This window comes from Pseudonaja textilis, chromosome 6 (assembly GCF_049901715.1).
Source record: "Pseudonaja textilis isolate UNSWEBS1 chromosome 6, rPseTex1.2, whole genome shotgun sequence".
Lineage (NCBI taxonomy): Eukaryota > Metazoa > Chordata > Lepidosauria > Squamata > Elapidae > Pseudonaja > Pseudonaja textilis.
In genome coordinates, this window is record NC_141995.1 from 33,501,475 (window position 1) to 33,525,472 (window position 23,998).

At 35.8% G+C, this 23,998-nt stretch overlaps 1 protein-coding gene across 1 annotated transcript; it reads right to left on the reverse strand.

Annotated features, from left to right (window-relative positions):
• Positions 1–3,113: 3,113 nt before the first annotated feature.
• Positions 3,114–10,308, reverse strand: RPL7L1 (ribosomal protein L7 like 1). Its single transcript, XM_026697975.2, has 7 exons — positions 10,190–10,308; positions 9,504–9,612; positions 8,393–8,556; positions 6,133–6,270; positions 5,274–5,383; positions 4,956–5,170; positions 3,114–3,575 (listed from the first exon to the last, which is right to left on the reverse strand). Exons 1-6 carry the CDS (start codon positions 10,240–10,242, stop codon positions 4,962–4,964), a joined length of 783 nt encoding a protein of 260 aa, XP_026553760.1. The 5' UTR covers positions 10,243–10,308; the 3' UTR covers positions 3,114–3,575; positions 4,956–4,961.
• Positions 10,309–23,998: the final 13,690 nt, after the last annotated feature.

The following is a 23,998-nucleotide window of genomic DNA, read 5'->3' on the forward strand; positions in this document are numbered from 1 at the left end:
ACAGCACACGACATATTACACAATGCCATCATTTATTTTACAAAAAGAAAGCAAAACTGGAGAAACCATCTGAAAAACTAAGTACACCTTTACTACTTCCTTAGATATGAAGAGGCTAAGTAGGTGCTGCTAATCAATGTCTTTGATCAAGTGTAACTACCTTTATAAAAACTGAAGTTTTTAAGAGTTGGCTGGTCCTCTAGCATTGAGATAAATGTTAACACAATGCCAAAAACACCTCAGCCATCAAGAGAAGCAGTTGTCGCTGCCCATCAATCTGAGAAGGGTTATAAGGCATTTCCAAACAATCCAAAGTCCATCATTCTACAGTGAGGAAGATCATTCACAAGTAGAAAATATTCAAGACAGTTGCCAATCTTCCCTGGAGTGGATGATCCAGCAAATTCTTCTCAAGGTCAGACGGTGCACTACTCAAATTGCAAAAAACCCAAGAGTTACATCACAGACTCTAGAGGCCTCAGTATTTTAAAGTTTATGACCGTACAATTAGAAAAAGGCTGATCAAGTATATGTTGTTTGGAAGAGTTCCCAGGACAAAGCCTCTTCTCTCTAAAAAGAGCATGGCAATATGGCTTAGGTTTGCCAAGTTGTATCTACAAATCACAAAATTTTGTAGAGAAAACAGATGTTTGATTATAATGCCCAGTGACATGTTTGGCAGAAATGAAACATCTCATACCAACAGTCAAGCATAGTGATCGTTGGAGGGGTGGTGATTTGGGCTTGTTTTGCAGCAGGACCTGGATGCCTTGCAGTCACTGAGTCAACTGAATTCCTCTATTCTAGTATTCTAACCCAATGTATTCTAGTTAAATGTGAGGACATCTGTCTGACAGCTAAAGCTTATTCAACATTGGGTCATACAACAGCATAATGATCCCAAGCACACCTCAAATCTACAACAGAATGGCTGAAAAATATGTTGCAATGGCCCCGTCCAAGTCCAGCCCCCAACCCAATTAAAATGCCATAGTGAGACCTCTGTGCATAAACAAATGCCCATAAACCTCAATGAATTGAAGCAATGTTGTGAAGAAGAGTGGGCCAAATTCTTCCACGATGATGTGAGAGACTGATAAAATCATACAGAAAATGATTTCTGCTAACCAGCAAAACTGGCAAACATGTTTAAAGATAAACAATCAAATGCTGGAAGTGTCATCATGAACATATTACCATATGTGGTGGACATGCACAGAAGCTAAAAGATTGGACAAAAATACACACATGGTTGGAAAAATGATAAAGAAACAGATTTGAATCCAAAGTATTTTTATTAGGGATGGTACTTGAATGTTATAGCAAAGAAGAAACATATTTAATTATACATATATTAACAGCAACTAGGATTGTACTTGTGCAGAATTGGAAAAATGATAAAATACCAGCATAGGGAAAAATGATTGAGAAAATATTTGAATGTGCGGAGATGAATAGATTAACACTGGAATTAAAGGAAAAGAAGAAACAATATTATATGATACAGGATTTATTTTATAAATGGTTAGAAAATAAAACAAAGTTAAAATTGAGTAGATGAATATATAAAGAAATTAGTCAAGATGGTTATAAAGATAATAAATATAAGAGGAAATGATTTATGATTTACAAAGAAAATGTGATTATTGCCACATTGGTTAAAAGTATTAATTATGTTAGCACAAGATATATGTACCCAGTCAACACACTATATGAAAGATGGAATTATTGTAACTATCAAAAAAAATGGGGAAAAATAGTTATTGCTGCTAGATATTGAATCATAAGGTGTACTTAGCTTTTTTACACACGGCTTTCCATTTTGGCTTTTTGTAAAATAAATGATGACATGGTATATGTCTTGTGTTGTTTTTACTCTGAGCTTGTATTTACCTACTTTTAAGAATTAAGGACCAGATTATTTTTTTTATGTCCTGATACATAAAACCATAGAACTCAAAGATGGTGTACTTCTCTTTCAAATGACTGATTTTGCATATTGGATACAAACACATCCTGCAAGTTAAAAATGTACCTGTTGAAAATGTTATAAATATTCCAATGTTGACTACTGCAATAGGGCAAATAAGAGTTTTAGTATAAGTAAACAACTATAAAATGGAGATTCAAGGTGGTAGTCTTTTGTTGTAACTGGAATGGTATAAATCTACTTTATAAATCCTATATGAAAACTGAACTCTGGACTTTCAGGGAAGAATTGGCAATTTGAATATGGCTACACAGAATAAACAATGGACGAGGAAAGAACTTGAGATCATCCACAAGTATTCCATATAGTTGCTCCTTGTGAGGAGACAGCAATCTTTTACAAATTTAGAGCTCTGGGTGATTAGGGAAAGCCCTCTTTTGCTCAAATCAAGACTGACACCTTTCAAAAGAACATATTTCATTTTCTAATCACTTAGATATTATTTAACTGCTTTTCAGTTATAACAAAGCTTTGAATAAACAGTAAAGTGCTATTTTTGTTAATCCTTAACAAAAAGTTTTAAACACAAGTTTAAAAACGTTTAAAAATTTTTGGGAATAAACAGCAAAAGGTGATTAGAATTTTTATTCTGGAAAATTACAAATGGTCTAAGATCCAGACTGATTTGAAATAAAGTTTTGAAAGTTATAGGAATCCCTTCTATATAAAAATACTTTTGTTTTAAATTCTCCTAAAACAGAACATGCATAGAAAGCCTTATAAGCAGTAAACAAAAACTCTCTAGGCAGTAGTGGATAAGATGTGAGGGAGGAAAAACCAAAAATACGAGGAGAAAAGCTGTCAAAGGAGAAAATGAGAGGAGTAAAGTCTTTTTGGGAAGGGGGGGGGCAGTGGAGCAACATAGCCCAACCTTGCCTTTTCTGGATTTTGTTTTATTAGAATCTTGTATCACCAAAGCACATTATTTTGGTTTTGTCAAACCATGACTGACTCAATTGTTCTACAGAACTCAAAGACAAATTCCTTGTGTCCAGTCACACTTGGCCAATAAATAATTCTCTTCTATTCTCTTCTAAACACAATGGTTTGTTCTAGGTTCAAAATAAAACTTTATTTTGTGTTCATCCGTAGTTCAACTTGTATATAAACTGAGCCAAAGGAATTGAGTACCTATATTTTCATTTATTTTATTAAATTTGTTTGCTGCCCATCTCGCCACAAGCACAAAAGCTTTAACTTTTAAAAGAATATTTTACAATTACTTTTATAATTTTAGATAAATTGTATTTACACACATGTAGGGAAATCTGTGTACATCAAGTTGCATTGCTTATTGTCCCTCAGTTTCTACATTTAAGTTTTCTCCATTGTCCTTTACATATTAATTTGGAAGTAAAAAATTGTAGATGCTTCACGTCCGAGATTTTACAAATTCCTTTTCCATGTTCAATATACATAATCATACTTCGCTCTTGTTGATCCTATCAATTTACTTGAAGCCTAGTTGCTTGATTACCTTTGTTTTCCTCTTCCAAATATGAAATGACTATGCTGCATTATCTTAGAAGCTTCTGGAAAATGAATGTACATCATGGAGTACAAAATAGATGCCTTCCAGAATTTTCTGAAAAACAATACAGGTCATTTTTAAAAGCATCGAAATGAATTTACTTTTTGACAAGGAATGCTAAGAAAATATGTTAACATTGAACTGAAAGCAAGTTTAAAAGAAATAAAACATTACAAAGTAAATGTAACAATACAATTAACAGAATTAGTTAAGGTGAGTATACAATGGAGTGGAGGTGGGATCTTCTATTTAATCCATTAACCACTTCCAGTGGCACAGCCAAATCTGGGACCCAGGTCGATCAGCAGAGCCAGATTTTAAGGCTCTTTCAAAAGAGTGGAAACAGATCTCACCTCAAGAGGTACGGTATGATGTCCAGAGGTGGGAACCAAAGCAGAAAGGCTCTTCTGGATCCCGCCACTCAGAATTCCTTGGCCAAAGGAGTCCCAAGTAAGTCCCTTCAGCCGGCACAGGTGGGGTAGGATCCCATTGGGGTCAGACAGCTCCTCAGGTACAGTGATTTATACCATTGGAGTTATATAGAATATAACACAATTGAATAATCTGACTTGAATCTTATGCGATTCCTGCTTGTGGTTTATTAGGATCTTCATGACATGTGAGGATAACAGAATATAGTCCTCATTTAATGATCACTTGTTCAGTGAATTGACATATATAAGAATGTCAAACCAAGTGGTAGTTAGTCAGTCCTTGTATTTATCTCAGCTGCAGTGTCCCCAGTCACATTACAATCTGGATGTTTGGTGCCCAGCTCGCAACTATGTTGTTGCAGTGCCCCAGTCATGTGATTGCTATTTGCAACCTTTGCTACCTTACAAAGAAAGCTGGCAGCAGGCTGCAATGGCAACCAAGTGATGTCCTTGCTTAATGACCCACAGTGATTTGCTTAACAAAGGCAACCGAAAGTTCTGGAATTTTCTTCACTAAGTGGCAAGATGTTGCACTTTTACAACATTGCTGACCAATGGAAATTCCAGTCCCAACTGCCATCATTAACCAGGGACCTGCATGAACAGTTCGAGAGTTCTGCTTTATAACTGACCACACTATCGATTAATTTGGCTATTATCTACTCTTGTCTGAACTCAGCAAACAAAACCAATAATCAGTATTATTGAAACTCTAATTCAAAATACAGAAGGAAGGAAGGTTGGGGAAGGCTAATGGAACATACTGAAAGATGAGCTTTAACTAATTACCTTTCTGAACAAGTGCACTTTTAGGAAGAATCCACTGCCAAGACTGAAAAAAAAAACTTGTTTAATTTGACTCCAAAAACACATTGGTATCTTTTTGACAGAAATGGTTAACCAGTATAATTTTTGAGAAGATTATTTTTGACATATCGGTCTAGTGCTGTAAGCTGATACGTTTAGAACCCAACAATTGGCAAGTCAGTGCAGTACCTACCTGGATCTAGTTCAAAAGACGTATGAGCTGATTAATATCATTGCCTCGAAATCCAGGATTACCAATCTCTTTCTGGAATCCCATTTTATTACGGGCTGCATGCCGAGCAACGGACAGACAGAATGGCCACAAAAAATTATTGACTTCATTAAAGTACTTTCCTGCTGAGTAAATTTCATGAATAACATCTTCCAGACAAATAATGCCATGATTTCCTATGGACAGAAAAAAAAGTGTTTTGGAAATGAAATCCCCTTCAATCCTCACCAGATTGCAAAGAAACACTATCCCAACATCCCATGCTGTTTGTTATCTTACCTAGATGTTCTTCTATTAGAACATTATCTGTCAAAGCAACCTTTTTATTTTGGATTTTTGCATGGCCTCGTTTCAGTATCAACTCTCGAATAGATTTGAGATTGGGATACCTGTGTAAATATAAACCTGGTAATAATTTTGGAAATAACAAAAAATTCTAGACAATTTACAACATAATCTTAACTGAATTATTTGTCCAAACTGATCCAAAAAGGAAAGTACTATACTATATATTCTTGCTACCTAGCTTTTGTTTTTAAGGCATTACATTTTTATATCTTACAATCTGAACAATTGTGAGAATTTCATTTTAAATTGCCCTTTCAAAAACATGCACATAATCTCCATTCTTATTTCCTTTCTGCCAGCTTAATATGTCAACTTTCCAACGTGACAACACTTATCATCTAAAATTTGGATTGTTCCATCAATTTATTACCATGATTCAAATTTGAAGATGTTCAATACCCCAATAATTCATATATAATAAAAATAGTAAACTTATAACCTATTAGTATGTTTTTGAATACCAAGAAAAACACTATATTATTAAAACATTAACAAAAACAACTCCGTTCAAACTTTGCACAACATATCCCAGTTTATTGCTTGGCAATAATCACTAAACATTCATATCTTCTTATAATTGTACTTCACTCATTATTTTGCAAAGTTTTTGGCCTCCAGATGACCATATTTTTCCAAAGACAACATAGGTACACAGCATGATTCAAAAACTTAATTTAAAAAACAGCAACTATTTAGGAAAATAATGGAAGAAAAATTGTGAACTATGCTGTGATCCATTTTAGGCATCACCATTAATCATATTTCTATGTAACAAAAATTACATACTAACCCCCATGCCACATAAGGCTCCACTGTTTGCAGCATTTTTAATGAAGCTGGTGTCAATTTAATAAATGTGCCGCTGTAAATCTTTCTTAACCTCAGCCTCTGTATTACAAGTCGCACTCGAGAGCTGACTCCTTTAATTCTAAATCAATAGAAGTAAACATTGTCATTAGGCAAATCTGCATCTTGGATTTTCCAACAACAAAAAATAACATGGATATCTTGTCAATGGTGCACAATACTACTGCAAAGCTAAAATCCTTTTAGTTCAATAGTTAATTCTCAGGCATAGGTGTCTTGATACAACATATGCAATTATTTTCAGGTTTCATGTCTTTCCTTAACCTACAATGATCTGAGACTCTGGCTCAAAGAATTTCCATGTCATCTGGAATTTTAGAAATTATAGTTAAAGACACATAGAAAGCATCAACTTGAGTATAAAATGGCCTGATTTAAAGGTCTGATACGTTAAAAGACAAAAAGCAGAAAGTTATATTTAAATACTTGTATAAATCTTATAATTGAGTATTCAATGTCAAGTACCCAGTTAATAATCTTGAATGCTATTACTAGGTAACACTAAAGATTATTATCAGTATCACTGTGATGTGTATTGCTACACCAGCATTTAGATGCTCAATCTGGAGATTGGGGGGGGATGAGATGCTTGTCTTTGTATTACTACTCATTTGTCACCTTTTCTACTATCCAGAATGGTCTCCACTATTCTAAGCTCAGGGATAAAAAGTAGTCATTTATGTAAGCAAGTGGATCTGCACTCCACAAGATCAAATCAAATCATTTATTACAGCCATAGTTAGATATAATAGAATTGTTACATAAAGAATAGATTGTAGTCATCTGCAATTTTAATATTGTAAATAAAATTCCTTGCCAGTCCTTAACAATTCCAACTCGGAGAGGGAGAGAGAGGGGGGGGGCATTCTTCCCACAAATATGTCAATGCAGGAAGCAGCCACTGTATAAGATAACTAATTTACAATCCCTTATTGGTGAGAAAATACTACCCTTACTTCATCAGGTTATTTTTATTCATTTAGAAGCACATGTTTCTCACAAAATAAGGCCGGGCCTTGTTTTGTTTTTTTTGAGCCCCAAAAAAACAGCTAGGATGTCTTTTCAGGAGTGAATTAATTCCCCCCCCCTTCCCGCGCCATCTCCAACAACAGTGTCTGAGTCGCTTCTGCTTTTCCCCATCCCTGTAACAACAGGGGAAAAAAAACATTTTGAGGTACCTGGGAGCGCTGCGCGCTGCGTTTTGGTTTAATCCCGAGCGGCTGGGTGGGCGTAAGAGCCGAGTGAGCGTCTCTGCTGCTGCTACCCTTGGTGCTCCAGCCTCGGGCTCTGCAAGTTTGCAAAAGTCCCGGTGTGCAGCCCGTTCCTACATTCCAAGCGCCCAGGCCGAGCTGCAGCTGTCTCTCTCACCAGTGCTGTCTCCAATAACAGCGGCAGCAGCAGTGGGAACTGTGGAAGTTATGGAGGCTGCTTCCCCACCCGAGAAGCAGCTGAAACGCTTCCATGGTTCCTGCCGCTGCTGCCGCTGTTATTGGAGACGGCGCTGGCAAGAGAGGGACAGCTGCAGCTCAGCCTAGGCGCTTGGAATGCAGGAACGGGCTGCATACTGGGACTTTTGCGAACTTGCAGAGCCCAAGGCTGGAGCACCAAGGATAGTAGCAGCAGAGACGCTCACTCAGCTCTTCTCACGCCCACCCAGCCGCTTGGGATTAAACCAAAACGCAGTGCGCAGTGCTCCCACGTACCTCAAAATGTTTTGTTTTTTTTCCTGTTGTTACGGGGACAGGGGAAAAGCGGGAGCGACTCAGACGCTGTTGTTGGAGACGGCACTGGCGAGAGGCGCCAGCACCGGTGGGAACCGTGGAAGCTACAGAGGCCTGAGAAACGGCTGAAACACTGCCGGACATCCCACGCTGACGCCGCCCACCTGCTGACCTGGGTAAGGGAGGGGTAAGGGAGCCCTCCGTGCTCCACCATGATTGGCTGTTAGGAATGGCTGATGGTGAGGCGTAGCTGCTTGCGGGGCACTCTTAATGACAAGTTCCCCCCCCCCCCAATTTCACATGTTTTAAACTAGGCCTAAATTTGGGGGGAGGGGCTTAATTTCATTTTATGCCTAGAAAACATGCTGGGTCTTCCTACTGGGGGCGGCATATTGTTAGAGATATACGGTAGGAGAAAACTGCTGTTAATATAATTAAACACAAGAAGGAAGTGTTCCTTACACTGCAATTCGTACAGCAAATGCCAGTTTGTGTCCATCAGGCATTATCATCTGCCCAGGCTTATGTTCCATGCGCCGCAGACGGACATCATCTCTATGTTTCCTCTGTGAGTCTCTCAAAAAAACTTCAAGGCGTTTGAATCTGATCTGTTTTCCACTCTGATGCTGTTAAAAAACAAAAACAAGTTTTTTTTTAAAAAATTTTTTTTTTAAAAAATCCACATACCTTAAATCATTGCATTGCTATTTATATACTGCAATTTTAATGAGAATAAGGGTTTTTTAAAGTTTCCAATGATAGTGATCTAAGAGTTAGATAAGGGATAAAGGAGTAACAACAGTGGGACAGTGAAAAATAAAAAAAATATGTCTGGTTTTTGATGAAACAAAAGTTTTAGTTATAGCAAAAATTGACATATTTAAAAAGTGTTTATGTTTATGAAATCCACAACATTCAATCACAGTATTTATGTATTGGTTTTTATTTTGACCTTTTATTTTGATCAACTCAAGGTGTGGCATTCATACCTAATACTCCTTTCTCTGTTATCACTACCACACTGTGAAGTAAATTGGGCTAAAAGAAGAATAACTGGCAAGCTTTCATTCCTAAGTGAGGACTACAGTGTTTCTTACTTCTAGTCTATGACCCTAATTACTATAATGAATTGGATCTCAGTAAGCTACCATGATTCGTACAAATACATGAATATTATAACTAGGTTTTTATAAATAAGGAGCATGAAAAGTGGAAGGGTTTAAGTTTTGTGAAATGTAAGCATCAATCTGCAAGAGACAGTGATGAGACACCTCCTATTCTTGGAGAAGGAGCCATAAAATGTGAAGACAAACCTCAGAATGTATCAGATGTGACATCAATTCTTGTAAACCAACTGAGAAAGAGAGCATGATACAACTTATTATGTCTTTATTCATCTTTCATCTCTTTTAAATTTGATTTTTTTAAAAAAAGAATTTGTTCTGGTATTTGCTTTTCCTAAATCTCAGTCCCAAACAATCCTGTTTGAGAATATTCCCGCCCAAAGCAATCCAGGCTCTTCAGCTTACCGAGCTTATAACATGGCTTGCCCTACATTAGGAGACCCCCCTACCTTTCTCTTGTCAAGGAGGGCTTGCTTTGCCTGGGTGGCCTTGATTGCCTGATAGACTTTTCTCTTCTTTAGGATGTTTTCTGGTACCAAAGGAATCTTCTTTGGAGGCCTAAAGAAACAGCAAGCATTATTTAGTGTAATTCAGTGCATTTGCATTTAAAAGAAATAAGCTATTTTATACATCCACCGACAATAACAGACCTTCATACTTAGCAATAGCCCCTGGTAGTCCCACTAATACCCATTGGTTGTATATGTCGTATGAGAAACTTTACATATAAATTCTCCTTTGGGATGGAAAGTACCTTACCTATCGAAATTATGGCTAAATGCATCTGGACCTGTATACTTCTTTGGCCCGATTTTCCACAGGGGTTTTATCTATTGCTTTTCTGTCTGAAAAAGCCAGCATTTTAAGTCAAACAACTTTACTCTGCTTCACCTTTCGGCCCAACACGAATTAAGCCACCCGTTCAAAATCTTGGTCCATTTAACGTTCCCGTCCCATTCAGGCACAGCTGCTAAGAAATCAAGGTTTTCCCGCAACGATCTTTCTCTCCCGATTCGGCGAAAACTCACCCACCCTTTCCATTAGCCTCTATTTACGAATGTACAGTCCCACGAACTTTCTAAAACTGCCCCCTATTGGGAGATGGAAATGGATTTTCCTATGTATCAAAACTCACTCGAGCTCCGCCATGTCTCCAGCACCGGTATCCTCGCTAACGGCAGAGCGCATGCGCAAACTGACTGCCGCAAAATTGAAAGAAATGATTCGTATTGGAGTCGTAAAGCGTCTCTATTATGAAACCTCGACTTCGAAAGAAACGCTAAATTGGTTCTTTTTTGGTTTAAAACGTAATCCAATTTATAGTAGTTGTCCTTAAAAAATAGCTGCTATCATTGCGGAAAGGGACTTTTCTCGATAACTTTGAAAACTCGGAGGTAGAGGCAGAAAGAAAGTGGCGTTTTCCCATTGAAACCCGCTGAGAAAGAATAAACCTACCAGATCTGGGTTATACAAATTTAGATAATTCTCCCTAAACGATCCAGAAGATCTAGAGCAGGGGACTTCAAACTTGACAGCTTTAAGACTTGTGGACTTCAACTTCCAGAATTCCTTCTCCAGTTATGTTAGCTTCAGGAATTCTGGGAGTTGAAGTCCACAAGTCTTAAACTTGCCGAATTTGAAGATCCTTGATCTAGACAGTTAGTCCAGATTAGATAAGATTACAATTCAAGTGTCTTATCTTGTAGTAGTCAACAAGATCCGGTAGGAAATAAGAGATGGAGAAATTGTACAACCACTTCTTAGGATTTTAGTGCAGATCTTTGCTCTGTTTTCAAGGTTTCCGGAACTTTGAAAATGTGCTGAGATAGCCATGAATGTGTAGGAAAGTTTTATGCCCAGCCTTCAATATTAGTATTGCACATCCCAAAGAGATGGCAATTTATCTGCAAAGATAGTCCTTATTCTACATTTAAACTGCCTGTTCCAATAAGGCAGCATGAATATGCATACTTAGTTGCTTTGTGTTCATTGATTCCATTGTGAATACTATATTTGTTTTCTTTTAATAAATGAAGGTGCAGTATAAGGAACATTCTTTTTTTGTTAGTGTTTTTTTTTTTTTTGCAGAAACAGGACACATCTTACAATTGCTTAAAATTATAAAGATTTCTTTTCCAGTCTGATTTTTTTTTTATTTAGCAGAATTTTCAGAAAAGGGTGGTGGGAAGACTGGACTTCTCAAATTGAAAAGTTAGATTTCTCTAATAAAGTCTATAACAAACAAACATTTGAAGTGATTTTGTTATTTCTTGACTTTTTCTATCAGAAAGGTTTATCCCCACAGCTGTGTAAGTTGCTTGATTCCTTTAAGTAAATTATCTGAAAATGAAACTGACTTAAGAAAACCATTTCCAGATTTCAGCCTCTTTCTCCACTTCTGGTAAGCTGATAGCCTGGCACTCTGTCCTAGCTGCTTATCATAGATTGGATTGATGCATTCCTCTGGTGTTTGACTAGTCCAACCCTTACTGGGAAAGCAAGGATCTTTCCATGGACGGGACGTTAGGACATGTGGTATCCATTGATAGCATTTTGTATGGAACACCATCTAATGTGTTCCCTGACACCTTCCTGCCTAGAGTGGACATAGGTGAATTATTTTTTAAGGAACCAAAAGAAAGTGCAAACCACAATTTTAATGAGGATGATTATTTTAGCCATTCAGTCATGTTCAATGCTTGGTGATTATATGAGTCAGGTCTCTCCACATCTTTCAATCTTGGACTGCTTTTTTGAGTTTTTCTATGCTCTGGTTGGTATCAGCTTTGTCCAGCCATCATATTTTTTGGTGGCCTGGTTTCCTTTTACAACTAATTCTTTCAGGCATAATTGTTTTCTCTAGTGATTGCCCTTGGAATTATGGAAAAATAAATGAGATGAAGTTTTGTGATGTTTCTTTCTAGTGACATGTCTAGTATTATTCGCTCCAGTATTTGCATGTTGGTCACTACAGCTCAAATAAGTTGATTTTCTTCCTGTCTTGCTTATTTAAGGCCCAATTTTCACAACCATAGGTACACAATAGAGCAAACTAATCTACATTTGATTGCCAGGCTGATGCCCTGGCTTTTCCATATTCAGCTCATATTCATCATTGTGCAACCCAATGCAATCTGATGTTTTATTTCTGGGCTGCATTCATGGCTTTGAATGTTCTTAGGAAAATGAATTTTTCTAGTCATTCTATATTTTCACAGTCTATTTTGATGTTTCCATTCCTTGCAGTGATCATGCATTTGGCCTTTTTGATGTTCAGAAAGAGATCAACATTCTCACTTTCTCTGATTTTCTTGTTCATATGGTCCAGGCCTTCTTTGGCTTTTGAGAGGAGAGTTGTACTACAATTTTATCACATTTTAAATGTCCCTTGGGCTAGAATGGGAAAGTGGCAGCATTCTTGTCAATTCCACCAGCTTTAAAAGAAAAAGAAAAAAGCCATTAGCTGTTCATGATTTTCTTTCATAAATTTATAATAAAGAGAAAAGTACCTTTCATTATTCTAGTAAATAGCAACAGTTTTCATAAATCCACTGGCGAAACAATGGGGGCGGAAATAAACGTATATTCACCATTCAAGGTCCTTTGAAAAGATAGCAAACCGCCCAAGTAAAATAGAAACATTTGCTACCACAAAGGGCTGTAGCCAAATCAGATAGTGTTACTTTGTAGAAGTTGAAAAACACTACTTTGGATGTGCAAAAGTAAAAGAGATTGTTTTCCAAGTGAGTTGCATTTCCCGAAGGCAGAAAAACACATTGTATGTTTCTGGCCTCAAGAAATAGTGACTAGGAGGAGTTAAACTGGAGCAACCTAGTAGCACAAATCATCCTAAGATTGATTTAGTTATAAAAGTGTAGCAATCCTAAATGATAACAGTTACACAACCCTTAATGACTGACCTATTTAATGACCATTCAAAGTTGTAGCGGCACTGAAAAAGTAACTTTATGACCAATTCTTATATTTACAAGCATCGTAGCATTCTATAGTCATGTTATCACCATTTGCAACCTTCACAAGAGCTTCCAAAAAGCAGAGTCAATGAAGAAGCCAATAGTAAAATCATAGCTCGTGGTCACATGATGTCTTGCTTAACAACTTGCTTTGATTTCCTTAATTACCATAATGTGAAGTTTTAAGCCTATTGTGGTCACATGATATTTCACTACATAAATTCATAAAGTGGCACTTACTTAATTGTATATAGACTTGCATACAAAATATCACCTTCAATTCCACAGACAAGTCATTCTAAAATTGTCCTTTGTTTGGGAATAAAAATTAAACAATTATTCAGCTATTCTGTTGTCAGCACTTATATAACATTTAATCATCTTTGTCAGTCTTTCATAATTATTCAAGGAGCATTTTCAGAAAGCTTAATAATAACTGACAACTAGTGAGACGAGGCTTACTGTAATCTGTATAATGATTGTAAATTTTTATTGGAGCTTAAGAAAAATTAAATACATGCACATGCACACATATCCCTCATTGACAGTGAAGCTGGAAGAAAAGTGAAAAGCATAATTTTCATTTTCCTAAATTGTATACACCAATTGTTTCCTTCCAGTGTTCCTAAATAGTTTGCATTTTGAAGTTAGGTCATCTGAATTTTTTTTAAAAAAAAAACCTCACGTAGAATGCAAGGATTGAAAAACACAATTGGCAGAAAAAAATGGGAAGAGTAATGGGCATAGGTGGGAAAATGTTAAGGAAATGAATATATCTTCCTAGGATTCTTTTGTCAAGTTTACTACTATTGACATTTTCCAAGTTAAAATGTGCATGTGTTTGGGAGAGACAGAGCAGAGAGTGAAAGTGAATGGCGAAAATAGTACTATAGCTTTATACAGTTGCAAGACTAATATAGATATTTATGATACTAAGGTACTAAATATAGGTAGTCCTCAACTTATAACAGTTTGTTTAGTGACTGTTCAAAGTTACAACAGCACTGAAAAAAATGACTTATGACCATTTTTTACACTTATGACCCATGCAGCATCCCTATAATTGCATGTGATGAAAATTGGATGCTTCACAAATGATTCGTATTTATGACAGCTGCAGTGTCCAGGGAGTCATATGATTCCCTTTCATGACCTTCTGACAAGCAAAGTCAATTGGAAAGCCATATTAATTTACCAACCATATTATTAACTTAACAATTGCACTGATTCACCTAACAACTGTGGCAAGGAAGGTCATAAAATGGGGCAAAATTCACTTTACAAATGTCTCACTTAGCAACAGAAATTTTGGGCTCAGTTGAGGTTGTAAATCGAGGATTACTTGTACCTAGCTAATATTTGTATATTTGTCCAGATACAGATATTATAAATCATATATATTAGAGGAACTGTCATAGGCCTATTTTGAAATCATAACTATGACTAAAAGTTATATTGAGTACATATCCAACTCTGTCAGCTTTGACAAAATATATGTACACTGAGAAACAGGAAACCTTGACTGGTGTCACAATCAAACTGAGTATTATTCTTGTATATTGATATTTTGACATATTCATTACAAACAAAATATATTCTGTATGCTTTGGACAATGCCTGAAAGACTTGATCTGTCCAATTGTGTAAGTAAACACATATTCCTTACATTTCTCTGAAAGGTTTACTACTTAAATAATCTTTGGGGAAGGGGTGGGATTCAATTTTTTTTAACTGGTTCGTTGGGCATGTCTAGGTGGGCATGGCCAGGTGACTGGATGAGCGTGGCTTCTTCCTTTTTTTGCAGCACCCATCCCCCCCCCCCTTTTTTTTGCCTCCTGGGCCTCAGGGAAGACTCCTGGAGGGGAGCGTTTTTGCTCCCAGAAGGTTTCTCTGGGGCCCAGGAAGGCAAAAACCAGAGCCTGGGAGGGGCTGCACAGCTCCCCCCCCCAGGTGCCCCCTTTTGCCACCTGGTCCTCAGGAAAGTCTCCTGGGTAAAGTAGTAAGACAGTGAGGGGGATCCCGGCACAGCTGATCATTGGAACAGCTGATAGTCAGGAGGGGAAAAAATACCTTGAGATACTGGGCAGGGGAGAATGCAGTCAATGATGTCAGACATGCGTGTGATGTCGCACATGCGTGTTAAGTACTGATTGGGTGGGGCGGGAAAGGGCGGGCAGAGAGGGGCAGGGCCAGCCAGAGGCACAATTTGCCACTTCTCTGAACTGGCAGAATCATAACAACTGGTTCTATAGAACCAGTCCGAACCGGTAGATTCCCATCCCTGCTTTTGGGATATAAAATTGTATGCAATTCTCAGATTTCAATGTGATGTTCCATTTTAGTGACTGAAACAATTACTAATGTACCACATGAGGGAAAATATTCATACTTAAGTATTATCTAGCCTTACGTTCAGTATTTCTAAACTGCAGGCTGTAATTGTACTAAGCATAATATGTCTTTTTAGACAGTTATATTTTTCAATATCTAATTATTCAGTGCTGTTTCAACTTTTCCTCTAAGACAAAAAACTTATACAGAGTAGCACTATTGAAAATATACCTATATGGTGACATTGGTACAAATTTTAAAACCACAAAATTTATGATGCAGTAAACAGAATTATATTTATTATCAGTGTAGAGGCCTTAAATTTGCTGAAAAACTATATAGAACTATAAAAGTATGATTCTTTACAGGAAGGTCAGATATGATCAAATTGTATATTTATTGCCATTAAGGCGGCTATTGCACTTGTAGTATCTTTCACTAATTCTACAACCAGTCACAGCATATTCCACGTTTATATTCATTTTATTTAAGCAGTCAGCTTTTGCTGGGGCACTCATTTTAATCGTTGCTATACCTTTTTAAATTAGATGGCACTGAGAGACAGTTAACAAAATAGGAACAGGAGAAGGTGAGTTTTGCCACCTTGATTTTCTTAACACATAAGAAGGTGTTAAATAAGCATTTGTTTTCCACAGTACTCATGAAGTTCAAATCTCACTCACTGAAATTTGGATATGATTTCTATTTTTAAATTGTCCTTAAAAATGCCCAAGTGCTATTAGAATGAGCTTTTAATTTGGAGTTTTATAACTATGACCACATTTATTCTATACTGTGGAATTAAATGTCTCTGTTAAGTAATTTTAAGGATCATAGACTAGAATCACAGAATTAAGAAAGCTTAGATCCGTTAAATACAGTAAATGCTTCTAATTCTGGCAGGAGTAAAGTTGTAGTTGTTAATGTCATAATTAATTTTGTCTAGACTATTTCCTTATATACTAAGCTTCTAGTACTAATAAATTCACACCGAACTGAAAGAACTAATATAATTCAGATATAAAAGAGCCTTTTATTTTCATTTGGAAATCAGTGGAAGCTTTTGTAGTTTAGCAATTCTAATAGAATGAATAGACAGATGCAGAGTCTCTTCAGTTAATATCACTTCGTTTGAGAGATCTATCATAAATTACTCAAACACATCCAATGATTTAATATATCAAACTGTTTTGTGCATGAACATCTATTTTGTGCAATTTAAACATCTAAGTATAGGTGTATATGCTTAATATTTGTGTGTGTGTGTGTGTGTGTGTAGATGGTCATTAATTATGGGTTGGGGATGGGGCTCTCATCATCTATATCATAAATGTAGCCCTCTACAGAAAATCTATACTGCAGACACCCCCTGACGTTTTTGACAATTGTTAGGATTCTAGAAAGATCCATTACTGAACCTAATCCATTTTTATTTTTTCAAGTCTAGCATATTGAAGAGTACTAAAAAATTGTGTCTACATGCTAATATTTTCCTGCCCATTTTATAGAATTTAAATGATAGCCAATTCTTGCTGCCTGTCCTTAAAACTACCACATGTTCTCATTAGCATTTGAGCTTACCAGATCAGTCTAACAGAAGAACAGTATTAAAATTACATAATGTAAGCAAAATAAGGAAGAGGGCATTATTCTGACATATTATTTTAAAAGTAATTGTGATGTTTTTGCATTTGGGATATTAGTTTTTATAGAAATGGAAGTGCACTGTATCCAGACTCATGAGAAAGTACTTAGCTGGTGGCTATTTATTTATTTTATATCCCATCTTTAATACCATATGTTTATAAATAACTCAATAACCCTATTAATGAACCAAGCACTACTAAATGAAAAGCTGATTTCTTCCTGATTTACATTGTGAGAGATCATCTTGCAATCCCATTTAAGTAGGGAAAAAAGATGAATCTAGTTCCATAACAGCCTCATTTACTGCACAGAAATCAAAAGTCACTTTGATCCACGTTGTGTTTACGAATGTATCGTACTGCTTTAATTCTATTAATTTAAGTATGGAGCATCAGTTCTTTCAGTTCAGTGTGAATTTATTAGTACTGGAAGCTTAGTATGTGAGGAAAACAGATATGTTGGTTAATTACAGATCAGAGAATGGAAGGGGAGATTTAAAATAGCATAAATCGTACAGATTGCAGCCAAGAAATTAGCAAAAACATGAGAAATTCTTATTATATAGCTTAGACACTACAGATTAAGGACATACACAATCTTCCTCAGAAGTCACAAACTTTTTCAGGTGACCTAAAATTTCACAATAGAAAAAGATAGCATAAATGTCAAAAATAAACTTTCTTATGCAGGAAATATGTATATGTACTTACTGTACATATGCAGTCATGCAATATTGTTTTTGAATATTAAAAATGTGATATATATTTTTTTGAGAGTGCCTTGCACCTATAGGTGCCATATTGATGGTTCTTCTGTTCTCTAATTTTATCAAATTAGTTATGGTATAAATACTAATAGCTTTTTAAAATATCTGTAAGGACAAGACATTGTATGCCATAAAAAAAACCAGAGACAGAAATAGTAGTATTTATCTTCAATTATTTTGGTAAACATTTGTTTTAAGTACTTCAATATTCAAGCAAAAATTGTTAAATTGATCCCTCTGTTTTTCCAATAGCTTCATAGTCCAAGTAGAAAAACCAGTATAAACCAGTCCAAGTCTCTTTCTGTCTCTTTCTCTCCCATGAACACTAGTTTTAGTACGGTTAAATGGAATAACACAAACACAAGAAAAATGGCTGATCTAGAAAATATTATTATTCAGAAATAGATGGGTGAGAATACAAATTGTGCCCTTAATTTAAGTGTGACTTTTATGTTGTATGAAATAAACAATCGTTGACAGCTTGGTTCCAATTAGTGAAGAAAACAAGCAGAGAGAACATGCTGATACTTGCCATTTCGATATAGAATTAATTGGAAGTGCTTTGTGTCCATCTCAGCTGTAGTAACTAAGAGTTTGAGACTCTACTGGGTTTTACAAGTTCAAGGACAAGTTTAGAAATTCAAGGACCGTATGAAAGGTTTACACATGGAAATTCCTTTTACTCCAGCCTAAATTCTAGTATAGAAAATAATACTGTTTTGTATCTCTTTTCCTATAAAAATTTAATCTTTTGTTCTTCAAGTTTTAGAGAAAGAACTATTATGGAGTCATAGTCTGACAAAAAGTAGATCACAGATGACCAAGATATAAATAAATTGTAAGCACTCTTATTTTAAAAGTTGATATCCTTTTACAGCCCAAGAAATTAGAGAGGGAGGGGTGCTTCTAAGCCATTTGCCCCACCCACATTCCTGCTGTCTTTTATTGTCTTTTATCTGATTGTTCCTTTGGCTATTTGTCTTTGCCCTATCTACTAAGTTCATTCCCATATGCCATTAAAAAGACATATCTCCATGCTTATTTGAGATATGCTACCACTACTAGACCATCAGAATGGCTACCATATTCAATAGGGTATTAGAAAATCTATCTAGTGATTTTGCGAGAAGAAATACTATCACATCAGCACATCTTTTGAGAATGCAGCAAACTAAAGTATATTTTAATGTAGAAATACTCTCTCTATACTTCTGGCAGAAAAGCTGATGGAAGATTGCTGAATGTCTAGACCACCTCTTCCATTTGGATCTTCACATCCTACTCTTATCTCTTGCTTTAGGACAATAGCTAGATAGTCCCCATTGCCACCACCAACCTCCCTACATAAGAAAAGAATGATTTCTGTTAGCCCCCATATAAATCATACATTAAATTTGGTGTTTTTCTAAAAACAATCAGTACACACTAGCTGTGAATCTGAGCTTTATTCTATGCTACAAGTTGTGATTTGTCTCATAAACTATGGTAATTCATCTTGGTATTATTTTTTGCAGGAAAATTTCTGCTAATTTAGAAAATATTCCTTTAAAGAAATGGATTTTTTTTCTTTGAAGTTAAAAGTCTATATCAAACATCACTTCTGAGACTTTCCATGAGATTTGTCTACAGTCTGTTCTTAAACCGCATAGCCACAGCAGTAGTCAAGGAATATTTTATTTTATGAGGTTTCCTCTCCATCAGTACCCGGTTGTGGTTATCAATAATTCACTGGCAACAGAAAGAACACTCAGCTTGGTGAAAAAGGACCCTTCTATAATGCAGGGTTTGAACCCTATATTCAACTTAAAAGGTACCTTAGCAGTAATAAAAACCAATGTGGGCTATACATCACATGTACAGCATAATGTTCATTACACAGCAAATGGGATAAGCCTTCTAAAATTATACACTACCTTTATGGGGAATGCAAAGGTGCAAGAATCTGTCTAGGACCAGTAAACATTATTTTATGGAAAAATAAGAGGGACATCTCTGGCCATGAATTGGACCTTTGTGATGGCCTTTGTGGAATTGATTTATGAATTAGATTCAATATTTCATGAGGAGTGTCCAGTATATGGTAAGAAAAAGTCACACCGGCGATCATTTTTCTTTTATGTTCATCAAACACTTGAATGGCAGAGATGTGTCCTTGCACTATATTGAAATAATATGTACTTAACTTGCCTACCTCCACAGGCATCGTGCATATTTAGTCAAGGAGAAAAAATAATTATCTTAGTCTATTCACATTATGGTAATGTGATATGCCAGTCCATATAGTGAATTCTTATAGTGATGACAAAAAATGTCCTGCTTATTTTTTAAAAAAATATTTGGGGTAGTCATTTGCCTGTTAAACCCAACAGATGCAGAATAAAATAATAAAGTATTGTATTTAGCATTTCAAAATGGGGCTGCAATAAAGTATTATTTGGCTATAAAAACAACTTCTTCTGTACTGTGAGTTTGATTTTCATCTTACAAATGAGCCTCAATGTTAGAAGGCTGTTCCTATCTTATGTAATTAAATGGATTTTTGTGACAAAATTCAGTCAATTTTTCCTTGGCTAATAGCATTAGAAAAGGAAATGCCTTCATTTATAATTAAAGAAAGCTTTGACTCATTGCATAGCTATATGAGCATGAAACTTAGGCAAACATAAGTATGTGTTGGCCTACAGCCAAACATACCTTATTTTCCTTCCAAGAATACTCAAGCATCTGTATAAATGATTTTTAAAGAGACTAGAATTAATTTTCATTTCTAACAAAACTTCAATGTGAACAAGCATTCATGCAAAACCAGTTTTGCTTTAATTGAAAATAACTAACAATTAGTGTTGGAACTAACCAGCTCTGAAGTCCATAACAACAACAATAATACTAATACTAATAAGAATAATAATTTTTCATCGCCAGATATGAAAATCAACTTGAAAATCGAACTGCAGAGACTCTGGCATAAACCAGTGCAGGTGGTTCCAGTGGTACTTGGCACAATGGGTGCTGTGCCTAAAGACCTAGGCAAGCACTTAAAAACAATTGGCACTGACAAAATCACTATCGGTCAGTTACAGAAGGCCACCTTACTGGGATCTGCTCGCATAATCCACCAATACATTATGCAATCCTAAACACTTGGGAAGTGTTCAACTAGTGATTTGTGATACGAAACCCAGCATAGTTATTTCATTTGTTGTGTACACTGTTGTTTTTTGATAATAATAATAATAATGATAATAATGATGATGATGATGATGATGATGTCCAGAACCAGATTCCCAGTGCAAAACTATTGTGGGACTTCCGAATACAGACTGATAAAGTTTTGGAACACAACACCCTGGATATCATGATTGTGGAGAAGAAAAAAGAGTGGTTTGTTGACATTGCCATACCTGGTGACAGCAGAATTGATGAGAAACAACTTGAAAAAATCACCAGATATCAGGACTTGAGAACTGAACTGCAGAGACTCTGGCATAAACCAGGGCAGGTTGTTCCAGTGGTACTTGGCACACTGGGTGCTGTGCCTAAAGACCTAGGCAAGCACTTAAAAAAAATGGTGCTGACAAGATCACCATTGGTCAGCTGCAGAAGGCCACCTTCCTGGGATCTGCTTGCATAATCCATCACTAATTACATCACTCAGTCCTAAAAACTTGGGAAGTGTTCAACTAGTGATTTGTGATATGAAACCCAGCATAACTATCTCGTTTGCTGTGTATACTGTTGTTTTTTGTGTATAATAATAATAATAATAATAATAATAATAATAATAATAATAATAATAATCTCTTTTATTCATTAAACATGGAACTCAGTCAACTGATTTTAAACAAATAATTTAATTTAATTTAAATAATTAAACTTTATTATTGTTGTATTGCTGTGTAATTATTAAAAGTACATTTTTATAAATTATAAAATAACTTAATTTTAAACACTCATCATTTTCATTGGTATATATATATATAAATATAGTCTTCATGTTATGAAGTTGGGACCAGAATTTCTGTCCCTAAGGAATGTGATTATAAAGCACAGCATCACAAGATTGCATTGGTTAGTGATAGTAATCCCTACTGCTGTCATAAAGTGAGGATTGTAGGTCATTAAGCAAGTACCTCCTTTCAACTTCCTTCTAGCTTTCAATGACCAAATTTACCGAAAAGCCAATATGTAGTTGTTGTTGGGTGAGGAAGAGTGTGCAAAGGTGGTTGGGGAAGAAGTGTGAATAACCAGGGAGGGAATACAAGCAGCTGGAGGCATGGAAAGAGCACAGTGAGGCCCAGGATGATGGGGGCAAGTGTAGTGTGAATTCTGCAAGAGTCAACATGAATCTCAGAGGAAGGCTTAGGTGGAAACCTAATGTAATACTATACATCCATAATATGATGACCCATGTCTGATAAAAGTCATAGTGATACATATTATACATGTCATGCCATGTCATTGTAGAAATCATACATGCAATGTTATGAATGCTAAAATACTTATCAATGTGGCTGCCTAATTTTGATTCAGAGATATAAGACATTGTAAGATGTAAATAGTACTTTAATGTTAAACATGGAAGCCGTTGAACATGGCCTGTTGAAAAAAATCATAGCTAAATGATTTTGAGCATTAAATCAACCCAATATATGACCAAATTAGCATCCATGTATTTTTTAGAAGGTCCTGTACAGATGTTTAATGTATTGTCTTCTTGAATAAAAATACTTATAAAAATATCAGTCTTTATAGAAAACATGTTTATTTTCTGAAACCATGTGCTGTTCTGCTTTTGAATAATATAGTTTTTTCTTTGCTTCTATGTTGTTGTTAATATTTAAAATGTTCTGTCTTTGATTGACTTTGTAGTTTAATAACAAGTTTTAAAAATATTATAAATCCACAACTTTTAATATATGCATTGCTATATTTTAATATAGAAGCATTCCTGTCAAACAAACAACAAATGGTCAAAATTGGGAGCGTCCTATCAAATTCTGTACCTGTCAACAGTGGTGTCCCCCAAGGCAGTGTTCTAGGACCAACTCTTTTCATACTCTACATAAATGACCTATGTGATCATATCAAGAGCAACTGCGTTCTTTTCGCTGATGATGTAAAGCTATTCAACACCACAGACAATACTGCTACCCTTCAAAAAGACCTTGACTATGTATCAGAATGGTCAAACAAATGGCAACTTCAAATCTCAACAAATAAATGCTCTGTCCTACATATTGGCAAAAAAAATCAGAAAATAAAATACAGGATGAATAGTTAAGACCTTGTTGATGATCCAAACTCTGTCAAGGATCTTGAAGTACTCATCTCTAATAATCTAAGCGCTAGAGCCCACTGTAACTACATAGCCAAAAAGGCATTAAGAGTTGTTAACCTAATCTTATGTGGCTTTTTCTCTGGTAATATTACACTAATAACTAGAGCATACAAAACATTTGCTAGACCAATACTCAAATATAGCTCATCACTCTGGAACCCACGTTATGTATCTAATATTAACACAGTTGAGAAAGTCCAGAAATATTTCACAAGAAGAGTTCTCCACTCCTCTACTCGTTGCAGAATACCTTATGCCACCAGTCTCGAAATTCTAGACCTAGAAAACCTAGAACTACACCGTCTTTGGTCCAATCTAAGTATAGTATATAAAATCATACATTGCAATGTCCTACCTGCCAATGAATACTTCAGCTTCACCCATAACAACACAAGAGCAAACAATAGATAACTCAATTAACTCAAGGTTAATTGCACCAAACTTGATTGCAGGAAATACGACTTCAGCAACAGAGTGACAATGTCTGGAATACTCTACCTGATTCTGTAGTTTCTTCCCCAAACCCCAAACCCCAAAACTTTAACTTTAGACTGTCTACTATTGACCTCACCCCTTTCCTAAGAAGTCTGTAGGGGCGTGCATAAGTGCACAAATGTGTCTACGGTCCCTGTCCTATTGTTTAGGTTATTTTTTATTTTTCTTATATGTATCCATGTATCCATAACTATGTTTTTACTTATACCTATTATATTGTAAGCAATTGACAAAAATAAATAAATACCCATTATATATTTTAAGTTTCTTAAGTTTGAACATTTATTGTGTTATTTGTATGGACCAGAGTGTCATTAATTACATTGTACAGTAGGTTCACTATGTTCACATTTTGTGGTTAATCCATTATTCTAGCATGCAGTGTACTGGGAT